The sequence below is a fragment of the Amblyomma americanum genome, chromosome 1 (assembly GCF_052857255.1).
Source record: "Amblyomma americanum isolate KBUSLIRL-KWMA chromosome 1, ASM5285725v1, whole genome shotgun sequence".
Classification (NCBI taxonomy): Eukaryota; Metazoa; Arthropoda; class Arachnida; order Ixodida; family Ixodidae; genus Amblyomma; species Amblyomma americanum.
The window spans coordinates 351,804,693-351,818,436 of record NC_135497.1 but is presented as its reverse complement, the minus strand read 5'-3'; the positions used below and the strand labels follow the sequence as shown (position 1 = coordinate 351,818,436).

General features: G+C 45.1%; 1 protein-coding gene across 1 annotated transcript in view; it reads left to right on the top strand.

The window, feature by feature from the left end:
- The first annotated feature begins 139 nt into the window (after positions 1-139).
- Positions 140-13,744, top strand: part of LOC144115561 (coiled-coil domain-containing protein 6-like) — a 35,282-nt gene continuing 21,677 nt past the window's right edge. Inside the window, exons 1-4 of the mRNA XM_077649986.1 lie at positions 140-449; positions 734-883; positions 6,629-6,772; positions 10,613-11,013. Coding sequence (XP_077506112.1) covers positions 216-449; positions 734-883; positions 6,629-6,772; positions 10,613-11,013 — 929 coding nt within the window. The 5' untranslated portion in view covers positions 140-215. The remainder of the gene's footprint in view (positions 450-733; positions 884-6,628; positions 6,773-10,612; positions 11,014-13,744) is intronic.

The window sequence follows — 13,744 nt, the reverse complement described above, 5'->3', positions numbered from 1 at the left end:
CACCAGCAAACTTGTTTAAGAACTTAATATTTATAATTTTTAATCAACTAAATGTCCTGAGTATTACTACATGTAATAAATACAACGCAGACGGCCAGAGGCGACCCCTTCCCTTGGTGCACCACTTGTCCCAGTCGCCCAGTCTCGCCGCGCTCGCCCTCCCCGAACCGTCCGTCCACGCCTCTCCACAGTCTCCGTGTTTGCCGCCTGCTCACATGTTTCTTGGCGGCAGCAGGAATATGGCGGATAGTGCTAGTGAAAGTGATAGCAGCTCAGTAGACGGGGCAATGATTGCCCCGTCTCCTCTATCTCGTGAGCAAATTCAGAAACGGGTTGAATCTCTCCAGCAAGAGAATCGGGTGCTCAAAATGGAGTTAGAAACTTACAGACTTCGTGTGAAGACGTTGCAGGAGGAGAACCGTGCGTTGCGGCAAGTCAGCGTGAACATAGTGAGGCCTAACATTGACATTTTACGAATGCGGTTGTCTGCCAATTCTCTGTTTTGTTACTGCGTTAAATCTATGTACTGATAAATACCACATGTGATATCCTGCTAAGGCCGGTACTGCTATGCAAGTAAAACTAAACTAACAGGCCACAACGTACCATGCTTTCGAAACGTTAAGGTGGCACTGCCGGCAAGAGCGTGTTGTTTAATACGTGCTGTCTCACGCTGAAAGGGCGTGGACTCGAAAAGTGTTTAATTCTTGCCGCAATTTTGGTGATTTTCCAGCAAGCGAAAGCCGAGCAGGAGGAAGAATTCATCAGCAACACACTGTTGAAGAAGATACAAGCGTTAAAGAAAGAAAAGGAGACGCTTGCCCTCAACTACGAACAAGAGGAAGAGTGCCTTACTAACGATTTGTCGCGCAAGCTCAACCAGGTTTGAATTCTCCGTTATTTCAGATGACCGTTGTGAACCTCGGCCAAGGTGTACACCATGCTGCGCGGTCTTCGGCGGGGCAAATGCGGCCGGGGCTGCATGTGTGCCGACCGTTCCGTGGAGTATCGGTTGCATGATGCCTTGAGTGGTCGTTTACTTTAACCTGACGGTAGCGTTGCCCATACTGGAAAACGGGGCTTTTGCGTTATCCAGCTTACATTGGGGCTTTCTGCAGGTATGACGCCTTGCAGTTGGCGCTTTTGTGAGTGCGACACGTTGCCACCGTTAAGATCTAAACTTGTGGAAGAGCGGTATTTGAAAGCAGTCCGACCTTAGTAGCTCTGACCCAGGATTATGTTGTCATCAGCATCTGGGCGAACAGTGAAAAATGAAAGGCACACTTCGGTCATTGATGCCAGCTATGAAAATAGGTACTCTTTCATCTACACCTGCTGTCTGTGCTTGCGGGCACTGTATCTCCACAAATGTGTTATCTTTATCCAGCAGTGTGCTACATGTAAAAGGGGGTGTTTGTTTGTTGACTGCATAAAAATATACCTATGTGCCCCTCCTTTTGTGTTAAGTTGTGCACTTATTCGCGGCGGTCGAATTTCGGTGGAGGCGAAACCCATAAACACCCTTGTGCTGTGCGATGTCAGTGCACGTTAAAGAGCCCCAGGTGGTCGAAATTTCCGGAACTCTCCACTATGGCGTCCCTCATAGCCTCAGTCGCTTTGGGATGTTAAACCCCCACAAACCAAACCTTATTCTCTTGAGGGTTGACCATTTGGGCTTTACAAGCTGTACAGCATTGCTTCTACTCTGCTGAAGCATGCGCCATTAGCATATTTTGTTTCAGCATATTCTGAAACACAAAATACCTTCTGAATCAGCAGTGGTTGCATTGGTGTTTAAACCAACTAAGTTGGTAGAGCACCGGGTGCAAAATTTGGAGGTTGTTGGTTCGAATCCCACCGTTAGCATGTGGTTGTTTCTTTTGCTTTTATTAATCTCCCTTGATAAAAACTACAGAAAAAACATCTCCTATGCCCCTTGGTTTCAGTGACTGTTAGCTTCCGTCATGTAAATGGATTGGACTTTTATTCATGCCAACCAAGCCAATGGTTTTATTAGTGGCCTTATCTTTTAGTGTTTCTGAGAATTTTCATTTTAGCATCATGAGGGTTGTGTGGAAAGAGGATGCCATGAAAATTCTGTGTTTTGTATCCTAATGGGCAGGAAGGTTTCTGTACTCTTTAAAATTCATTCACTAGTCAGGTTTTCTTTGTAACCTAATCATGAAAGGCATTGGTACAGGCAAATGGACACTATCCAGCTCTGTCGCTCTTCTTTTTTCATCCCGGTGCCTTTTGTGGTGCCACTGTAATAGAGCAGTTGTAAACAACTGGCTCATCTATTATTTGGCCCTTTATACATGCAGAAAATTTGTAATGTATGGTTGCATATCAGAATGCCTTTAATTGCCAAATAAAAGCTAGCGGGGAACGTGACCTATAGGAGGTATTCACTGAGGCCGCGCTACCAGACGGCGCGAGCGTCGCCGCGGCAAATGCGCCATGTTTGCGGTCGTTTCACGAAAGCTCGCGCAGTGTCACGGTACGCCGTGAGGTATCCGGCCTGTGTTGTTAGTGATCCGTAACATCTTTACACGTTGTTAAATGCGCCATTGTCCACTTTTCTTTGTGGAACGCTTATTGTGCATCAAGTTTGCTGCAGAATTCTTTGCCGTAATTTAACCGAGCTGCGTGCCGCAACTCGGCAGCAAAACTGGCCGGCTGCATTGCACGCAAGAATGTACACGACTTGCCGCTTTTAATATCAGTTCATAACTGTCAGCTACTCATGCAGGACGCATGGTGGATAACACAGCACATGATTGATTACCCATATTCCTAAACGGACGCTGCAGAAACTCATATTTCCAGCGGCTGTAGTCCGCGAACTGCCGAAGCCTCATTGTTTCAGCAAAAACGCATATTGCGTCATAGCTGCATTATTTACGCGATAAAATGGTCGAGCAAATACTGTCATGCATTCGCGGCACGAATGGCAGACATAACAAGAATGTTTTGCAGGTTTTATTGTAGAAACGTAGCGTTGCTTCCAGTGCATAAGACCTGGAATCTGTAGGCCGTTTCGCAGCAACGCGATGTGCAGCGATTCCGCTACATTCAGTAGTAACACGTCACTTTCAGCAGACAGAGATGACAAGTTAAGCTAGCTAGACGAACAGACACGTTTAACTACTCACCTGTCCAAAAACGGAACTTCGGCCGTCGGCACCCTCAGCACGGATGTGGGGCCCGGGTCGACCGCTTGTCAAGCAATTGCACACTCTCATAGATTTGCATGCTTTAATTCCTAGACCTGTCGGCAGAATTACGCCGTGCACAAGGCGGACCTTAATATGGGTGAATTCAACGCACGGCAGCCGTCTTGTAGTACGTCGCACACCACGCCGGCACCTGCACATTCCTACGCGTCGACGTTTTCACAAAGTGTAACATTTTCAGCGTGCCCGCTCTTTTATGCTTCGCGTAGTTCACGGCATATCCACTCAGTCACACGGTGTTACCGGTCGGACAGAAATGATTTGCGGCAAGACGCTAAATACACACATTTCACACATCACTAGCGAGGTAAATGCTGCGGCTGCCGCGCACGCGACCACCAACATGGCGTATGCCGCGCCGGCCACTAGCGCCCCTTGCGGATGACGTCACGTAAATACCTCCTATTGTAGCACATTAAAAATGTAGCTAGGGGGTGGACTTCTTGGTTTTTATTTTTCAAAAATTCTGCGTACTTTTTTCGGTGTTTATTTAAGAATCAAAGTTTCGGGTTTTTTTTTTTCTTTCGGCAAATATTACTATTGACTAATGAATTACTGACTTTTTTCGGTGATTTAATGTGGCGATTATGCGTGGTAAAAAGTCACTTAGTCTCTCTCGGCATTTTTGTCAGCATGAACAGTTCGTTTACCAGTATTTAACATAATGTGCCAGTTATTTTACCCTTGGAGGTGTGTTGTAGAAGAAATTGCTTTCGTAATTAAAAAAAAAAACAAAAGTTTAATGGGATAGCGGGCAGTCAAGAGCACAACTGGGATTTATTTCTAAGAACGAGGTCTTTGGGTTGTCGCGCTTGGTTAGTGAGAGGGCGGGGCATCACGTGGTCTGCGTATTGATAGTAGCGATCAAACTGCGGCTGAATCGTCACGATAGCCTGAACATGATACTTTTCATGATGACCATGCATGGTTTTGTGTCAGTGTCCTACATGTAGTTGATAAACCTACCGAACCGACGAACTGTTCTAAGGGGGAGATGATAGTGAACAAACAGGGCTCAGCTTGCATGCGGAGAGAAGGTGGTGCTTTCTGGCCTTCACTGTAGTGTAAACAATCAAAAAAATGTCTTAAATCGCACATCTTCGCGTTGTATATAACAGTGCGACCATCTCATCACGCCCCTGGCTTCCCTGCATAGTTAAACTTTGAATAAGTGTTAACTCGACTCAACAGCCAGCTAGCTATGCCTTGCATGCCAAGAATGCAGGCCTTTTTCGGTTGAAACCGAAAAGTCCGACTAAATATAGCATAATGTCATAATGTGGAGGTAAAAATGTTTTAACAGCTGTTGCTACCAAAAAAAAAAGCTAGGAACTGGAGACGAATTTGCTGCTGCTGTTTTAGGAGCAGTGCTGGTTCCCATAGTCGGTCACATGAGTATTGGTGCACGTGAGAAGTATAGGCCATGGTAACAGTATATAAGACAGTATGTGAGTAGGGGGATTGCTGTGCACATGATGTGGGTTTGTTGGATGCAATTTTCGTTTGTTCTCTTGCATTAACAATTTTTGTGCATTATGATATGGGAAATATTGCCCTTAGCATGCGAGTCTTGAGGGGATGTATTTTGTTTTGTGTCCGATTAATGTTTTTGGATGACTCTTTTATTCATTTGTGCTTGTTTCCCAACCTTTGTCGTTTCCAGTGTATCAGATAATTTCAGGGGCATGCAAACGTTCGAAATTTTTGAGTTGCGAATCGAATATCCTCCTATTTGATTTGCTGGATGAATCAACTCATGCATGTTCAAAATTATTCGAAACGAATGGAATATGTTTTTCTATAGTTTTCATATAATTGGCACGAAGTTAGATATGCTGTGCGGTAGTTTTCTTCAGTGCTTGAAAACTGCCTTCTCCATTGCTGCACAACATGCTGCCCCATTCAGTCTATGCGGGCAGATGCATTCAGTCCTACGACGTGATCCATTCGTGTAGCAGTGTTTATAATACCAATACATATGGCTTCTAAGATGGAGCACAGGTGGGTTCAGGCAGGTTCGGTGAAACCCTGTCTTCATGCCTGATATCGGAGCCCATGCTTATATATTCCGGTTCTTATTTCTAAACGCCTAGCACAATTGTTTCTTCAAATTGTATTCAGTCTAGAATATCTGCTTAAGTTTTGCATTTTGTATGTTGCAAATGAATGCCAGTGCAAAGCCTAGTTATATATTTTATAGAATCGAAGAAGAGGGGTACACGAAGGAAAACAGCCGGGGGCCCGGCCAAAACGTCGGAAATAAATCACCGTTTTCGTTTCCACATCCCTTTTCTTCTGTACGTATTTCTGTATCCGGGAAGAAGACTTTATATATAGACACACACACACATGCAGGGTAACCAAAATTAAGCTTTACAGATTTCTATAAAAATAGGCATTGAGAGGTATGTCAAATCCACTTCTGCACATAAGTTATGCAGCCAGGACTCAAAGTGAGATAATTGCCACCGTCAGGCACCTAAAATTAATGAACTTTTTAGTGACTTTAGTAAGCGGGCATGTTTATATTGGAAACTAAGAAGCAGTCTTATTCCAACACAACTTCATTTGGTAGAATTCTCCTATTGCGCATGTGTTCTGGCGTGAGCAAGACCTGGTGGAGTACAGCAGATGTGTCGGGCACACAAATATCAAATCCTGGATGCCAGCAGGTCGTGGATTATTATGAAGCAGCAAAACACCCAAGCTCGGAATTTTGCATTTGCTACTAATAGCAGGATTAAGTTGTTGTGTATCTGGTGCTCCGATATTACCTCTTCGTTATCCTGAAGGACAATCAGCTTTCCCGTTGATGGTTGGCTAGGAAACTTTTGGAGTTTTGGTGGTGAAGTGGGATGTCATTCTTTGCTCGCTTTTTTAGTCACTTGGTGTTTGTTCGAAAAGTAATGAGCACTCTGTAGCCTGGCTTGAAAGTGTGATCCTTTCATTTATTCTTTACAAATCCACAAACCAATCAATCAAAATTTTTCATTCACATTGTTACACTGGTATCGCTGAGATCGTTACACTGGTATTGCGGGGATGTGTTGGTGAATCGTTTAGCTCCATATTGACTTTCCTTGGGTATAGTTGAATTGAACATGAGTTTCTGCACTGGTGATGATGCTGAAACTCAATTTCCGGGGTATTTAAAAAGTGAAGGGCCCATCACGAGCCATTTTGTTGTGCTGCCTTGCTTCACTGCAACAGGTGGAGACATTTGCTTGATGGCATAATTTGGTCTTGTGTGGCAGAAAAATGCTATCTCCTGTCCTCTGTTTGGCTGTACTCTTTTGCACTGTATGTTTGTACACTTGTACATACATTTTTCCTCACTAGTTTTCATGGAAGTAAGTTTGTAGTAATGTCGGCATTTTGTTGAACCATTTCAGCTACGCCAGGAGAAGGTTCAGTTGGAGCAGAGCTTGGAGCAGGAGCAAGAGGCACTTGTGAACAAGCTGATGCGCAAAATTGAACGCCTTGAGGCACAGACTTTGGCCAAGCAAGCCAACCTAGAACAGCTGCGTCGAGAAAAGGTGATTTCCTTTTCGTTTTTCTTTATTTATTACAACTGTGAAACTGCAGACGAAGCATGCAGTTGCAGAAAGGCTTTGCTGTGGACATATTTTGCTTTTTGAGAATGTTGCAGGCATGGGTACCTGCAGCAAGTTGTATTCCTGGTACTTGGGCAAATTTAGGTCACTTTCAACAAGTTTTCATTTGTAGCCGCATGGCTGCGCTTGGGTGGATGCCAATGAGTAATTACTCCCTTATTACAAATCTACTCCACCTTGGGGGGGATTCCCCTAAACCACTCACCTTTGGTGTCGTTTGTGCAGTGTCAAGTGAACTTCTTTGGCACGTATTGCAGAATGCTCTTTCCTCGAACGGAGCTCAGCAAACTTGCTTCACTTGGGTTTAAACATACTGTTGGGGTAATATATACTTTTACGTACAAAAAAATCTATGCCCTTTAGTAATGAAAAAAAGGTTCTGAATTTAAAATTATTGCAGTGTTAAAAATTTTCAGTTTGTATGTTAAGGTTTGCAGACTCCCATCAAAATAATTTCTGAATAGCACTTTTCATGTAACACCGTGCCGCCAAAGTGGCATTTCACGAGGCGAAGTGGCACTAGCTAGAAGTGGCACTAAATTTTCCTGTCCAGCTGACACCTGTATTAGTGTGGGGTGCTCGTTCTTGGGAACACCTTATTGTATGCTAGAATGTGAAATGAGTTAAGGCTGGGGCTTCCTTCTGGACAGTTAGCCTAGCTTTATCACAGCATAGTAGGTGGACCACGGTGTAAGAATATATTTAAGTTCTGACACTGCGCCCAGCGGCGCTACAAAATTTTGTTCACCGCTCCTTGTGTTTCTATTGAGCGCGGACAGGTGGCTCCATGCAACGGAGGCTTGTCTAGACACCATGCTGCAGCAGCCGTAATGTAGGTAATGTGGGATCGTTCAGTGCCGCTGTGTGGGCTCATATAGGTGCGGCAGTGGGTTTTTGATATGCACAGAAATATCGAGGGCATTTGCACATTTCGCCTGCATCACGAATACTGCCTTTGAAGCCGAGAATCAGCCCCACCACCCCACTGTTGAGCTCTGTAGCAGAACTCCGGCTCTTCAGTTGCGACGTTTGCGACATTCTAGTGGCTAGTGCACTGCACATTTAGCTAAGCGACGCGAAAATGATTTGCGAAATGCTCCTGGTGTTCCTCCCGCCGAGCTCATCTTGCTGACACCGACGATACTAGCAACTGACTATCTCAAGGAAAGCTAGACCGGCATGCACGCGAAAAGATAAAATACTTGAGGCTCTAAATTGGACTTGATGGATGTGAGTACCGAAGAATTGCAGTGCGCCTGCCAAAGTGGCTATGTTGCCCTTAATAATATTCTGCCAAAAAATCATCCACCGATCTTTTGGAAGTCGTGTGAAAATTATGCACCTGCATACTTGTTATAAACATCGCCGGCATATTTCCTGTCTTTCATACCACAGTGTGTTGTAGCACCAAAATGTACGGAGGGTGCAAACTGCTTGAGTGAGGCCATGAGATCGCAAACTAAAATTTGCTATGCTCCTGTGCCTTCTCGTATCTAGTGTGCCTACGTAGAAGGTTCAGAGAATGCACGGAGAGTGCGGACCAGCGTTAGTAGCATCAGTTGTTTTGTTTGCTGACATCGTGACCTCCATACTTTTGAACTCTGGTTACTCGGTGATCAGAGCGCTTTGCTGCTGTGCCGTAGGACATGGGTTCAGTCCCGGATGCGGCGCCGAAACGCAAAAGGTGGCCATGTGCTGTGTGTTGTCAGCGCACATTAAAGTATCCCAGGTGGTCTGAATTGATCCGGAGCCCTAAGCGTGGCTTCCCTCATATAGCTCTTATAACTTCGGGGCAGTAAACTGTACAATTCTTATGTATTAATACACTGAGGCCTGAATAGTGATTCTGTACAAGAAACAAATTTAGTACAACAAACAGCCTTGCTGGGAGATGAGGAGATGAGATTTCGTGTATACACAAGATTAGGCACAAAACACATTTAGTCACTGCTTGATGGGCAGTTTTCAGGTACCCTGGAGGCCAGACCGGGCAGCAGTTCTGGCAAGCACTGCCTCAGTCTCCTTGAATGATGGCTGCATAGACTTCTCAGAAACATGCATCCGCTCAATGGCAAACGGATAACTACCGTAAAAGCGGCGAACGTGGGCTGTCAGCGCGGACCAATCAAGGCGCGACCGCGTCTGACTTCCGCCCACATTTACAACATGGCCGTGCCTGCCAAAGCGGCCTCTCGCTTCACCACGAACTAGTCGTTGCCGCTACACTGTGCCTCATGTTCACGGCAAACAAAAATCACACAAAGCTTTCACTTTGTCTGGAGATGCCCGCAGCGCAAACTTTTAGCGGTGAAACGCACCAGATTTTCAGAATGCTTCTAGATTTTCAAAGCTGCTAGGCATAGCCACTGCACGTCGGTTGACGTCGGGAAGTGCGGGAGGTTCAAACAGGTTAACTATTTTGGTTCAGAAAGGGGTCACAAAGAATAGTTCATCCTCTTTGTCGTCATTGAATAAATAATAGCTTAATTGTAAATGTGCAGGTGTTCTTTTCAGCATTTTACTAAGCATATGGAATCACGCCATTTCTAAATCCTGGTGGCAGCCGCCTGTTTTCCACCGCTTGTGGTGCTGCACGGCGGCAGTGTGTCGGCGTTCTGCCGCTTGTGCAGCACCACGTTTATGCGCTTGTGCAACTGTACCAAAGCCAAGAGAACAAAAAGAGCATTCTTGCGGACAATACCGGTGAAGGGAAACCTCGACTCCTACCAGAAGGGTCTAGTTCATCAAGCAGAATAAAACGTATAAGTTTGCTGCGCACTCAACAAAGTTCCAAAGAAAAGAGAGATAGCATTTGCACGCCTTATTCAAAGTAGTTCTAAGATGTCCAGTAATATTCCGCGTACTCCAGAGTGAAGTGGCTCGGCGAAAACAGGCAGCGCATCACAAGGGAGTTCATGTGAAAAATCTGCTTCGCGTCATGCATCCCGTCGTACTACTACTTGCACACTGCATTTTTACCTACAGCTCGCCAGCCTGCTTCGCTGGCGAATGCAGTGGCACCTTTGTTTACAAACATGATGCTTGTCTGTAGCCAATAATTTATAATATCCACGTATGTTATTAAGAGGTTTGACTATAAGTTGCTTAATAGTGCTCTACAATGCTTTGATTTTAAAAGAAATCATTTCGGCAGACGTTTCAGGTGATTTGGGACCAACCTGAAAAAAACAAAACAAAAGAAGCAGAAAACGACGCCTGCGGGTGGACAGGTGCCCACATTTCATGCTGAAGTTGCGGAATTTCTTCCTCAGATTCAAATTCCAACAACGTAATATCATGATCAGAGTCACTGCTGCTTGAAGAGCCAAAAAAATCTACTGCAGATGCAACAAAATCGTGCGAAGCGGGATTTTTCCGAGCGTGTGCAGTCTCTGCGGCTGACACGCGCCAGAACCTCAACTTCAGTGTTGTTTCAGAAATCACCGCCTTGCACGAAAAACACAAACTACTCAAGAAACTAAAGTACAGTGTCTAAACAACAAACTAGGTAGCACAAAAAATCTCAACGGCCCTGGCAGCGCTGATATCGCGCTTTGAGTGAATCTGTCAATTACCGGTGATCAATGCATAGTGGCGTGGTAATGAAAAAGTTAACTGCAGAATCCATTGAGCTTTACGCAAGAGCGAGTGTGTGTGGTCCATCAACTTCCAGGAAGGACTTTTGTTCTGGATTGGTTTCTGTTGCTTACCTTGATGCATTGGCACCTTAGTTGAATGTCCTTGATTTTCACTTGTGCCCAGGTGGAACTTGAGTGCACACTGGAGCAGGAGCAAGAGGCACTGGTGAATCGGCTGTGGAAGCGCATGGACAAGCTGGAGGCAGAAAAGCGGCTGCTGCAGGAGCGGCTGGAGCAGCCACCGTCAGCGCCACCCTCTCCTCGAGATCCTGGCCTTGATACACCTGCTGGCCTAGGAGCACACGTGGCACGACTGCGTGGGGAACTGGCTCGTCTGCGGGCTCAGCTGCATGACACCCAGCAGGAACACAATGAGAAGGTTGCCCAGTTTGCACAGGAGGAACGGCAGATACGCGAGGAGAATGTACGTCTGCAGCGCAAGCTGCAGCTGGAGACGGAGCGTCGTGAAGCCCTCTGCCGGCACCTCTCAGAGTCAGAGTCGAGCCTTGAAATGGACGAAGAGAGGTACAGGCCAGACTGCTGTTCTGAGGTTCTTTCTGGCCTAAACAAATGTTAGAATGCATAGGTTGCATTCCTGGGCAACATTCTTCTGTTTGCTGCTTCTAGCGAAACGAATGGGTTGCGCTTGGAGTGGCTAATTTGAGGTCTGGCTGCAGTCCACAAAATGGTCTTATTGTTTTCCAAGAGAAGGCAGGTGTAGCAAGGAGCGCCATAAGGTTAGGTGAGTGGGGTGATGATATTATTGCGAAATTGACGGGACGGTGCTGTGCTTCACATCCAAGAAGGATAGGTATGTGTGGAACCACATCATTTGATCCATTGCAAGTGCTTTGCAGGCACATTCAGATATCGGATTTTTCCTGTAAAACGGTACCTTAGTAGTTCTGTTACATGGATGTTTGCAAGCTAACGAGATAGAAGAGCTGCGAAATGTCATGGCAGTTTTCTTGTCCCAGCAATAGAGAGAGACAGTGTGGGAACAGGAGGTTTTCCTGCTGTAGGGGAACTTTTGCAATACCATCGCAGTGCATTTCTTATCAGGCACCAAGCCTATATTTCTAAAAAGATGATTTGCCTGAACTGGAAGGGCCTATGTAAATACAAAGCACTATTTGTTAGCAAACATCGCTGAGCACATGAATAATGGGCACCTTTCAGGTACGACCTGTTGTGTGCATGGCTCTCTGTGTAATGACAGGCACCATATCATGTGTGGTGATATGGTGCTTTATCATAGGTATTCTTTTCATTCTGATTGCAAAGCTTTATTCATATCTAAAGCAGAACGGGATTATAAAATTTTAGCACAGAAAACGCAGCGAAATTACTAGCAAACTTTTCTAGCTTTTTTTTTTTCTGTACAAGTAGCATGATAATCACAGAGTCTTGCTTACCTGTAGTGCTAAATGCAGAGAACTGGACTTTTATTTGTCATTCACCTGTTGTACAAAAGTCATCAATGTCAATGATTTTAAATTCTCTCTGAAGCTTCCAGCTACCATCCGCGCTCTGCTTTAACACCGGCCGTTTGCAAACACCAGGCAGCAATTTCTTTCTTGTCTTTCATTTACTCTTTTGCAACCTCAAAAAAAAAAAACTGAAGACTAGCCCACATGAGGTTGCCAACTTCGACAAACTGGTTTATTGTGAAATGATTACCTAGGCTGCCAATAGGAGTCCTCCGTAATGCCACCGTACTGGATTACCTGAGGCGCCCCCTCTAGGTCATGAAAAGCAGTAATAGCTGTGGCTTGCACGGACTGTGAGGTCACTCGGCTTGCTAGTCTGGGGAAGCAGTTGTATAGCACTTAAGTGGAGGAAAAGGAAGGGGCCACTTTTGGGTGGAGTGTCCTTCCTGTATGTCTGTTTCCGTCAGCTGAAAGACAGGACTGTTATTGTAAAAGTACCGCGTTTACTTATAATTTGCGCTTTTTTTTTTCAATAAATTAAGGCTACAAAAAAGGGATGCGCAAATTATGTGAAGACTTTGCAAACATGTCCTAGGAATTCTGCGAATGTTATAACGTGCAATATATACTGTATACTGCCGCCTGTACGTTGACCCCCCTCCCGCAACTCGTGCCCCTTGCTGTTAAAAAGGAAAAGTTGACTCCAGATACGACTCATACTCCCCTCCCGCCCAGCCTCGCCCCACATATGTTGTTTCACTCGGTTGGCATCACTGCCTGTGCACAGTTCAAAGCAATATACGTGCAGTGGTACAGTCGCGAAGCCAGCAATCAGAGGCAAATGAAAATAAAAGGCGAAAAACAGTGCCCTCACGTGCGGCCCAGCTGACTAGCGGCAAGTTTCAAACCAGGCAAGCAGTGAATGATTTGAGATTCCGGTCTGTGCTGGGGGTTACTGGAAGTTTGCTCTGAATAATGTGCACTCCTCTAGATTTCACAAATGGGCGGAAAGGGAGCTCGTACTTCAATGCAGAGCAGCTAAAAAAGTGTGCAATGTTTTGCCATCGCTTCAGCCAAGGTTTAAAAATATGCTGAAGCAAAGTAGGTGGAAGAAAATTTACAGTTTTGCAACTTCAACCATGTTGTTGACCACAGTGAGTAATAAGTCGGAGTATTTTTATATTTTGTTCGATTGAATGATTACATAAGTTTTATAGATTAACTTTCCAGCTCTTGCGATTCCGGTGAAAATTTCAGTGGCAATTTGTCGTGTGTCCCAAAAAAAAAGTAATTTATCGGTTTTTATTTTGATATGTGCTGTAGATTAGTTTTTCCTACATAAAGCCCGCAAAATATGAAAGAATTCCACATGTTGCGCGCTTGCGCAGCAACAGCAGTGCTCTCAAGCATTGAATTTGTGAATGTAGCCGCTTTTGATGGTGTTGTGGTAGTGACAAGGCAGAGACAATGAAGTGGCCACTGGCAGCATAATTGAAACAACTGTGACTTGGCCTTGTTCAGTATAGAAAACAGCACACGCACTGGTTCCCAGTAACGGTACACAGGCCGTAACAGCAGCATTCCTACTCTCCAGACAGCTCTTTGCATCTGTGTCTTTGTGTTCCAATAGATTGCATTGCTTTGTTTCTGAAATTAGTAGTTTTTCTCGGGCCCAAAAGACCAGACACCTGAATAAAAAAAATGGTCAATTTGCGTAGTTAGGCCAAAAGCGAATTAGGTGCACTAGCAGTTCGGTTCTCCCTTTGGTTCCGGTGTTCAGATCCAGTGTTCACGGATGGCAGTTGATCGGATAGCGATAATGGGCT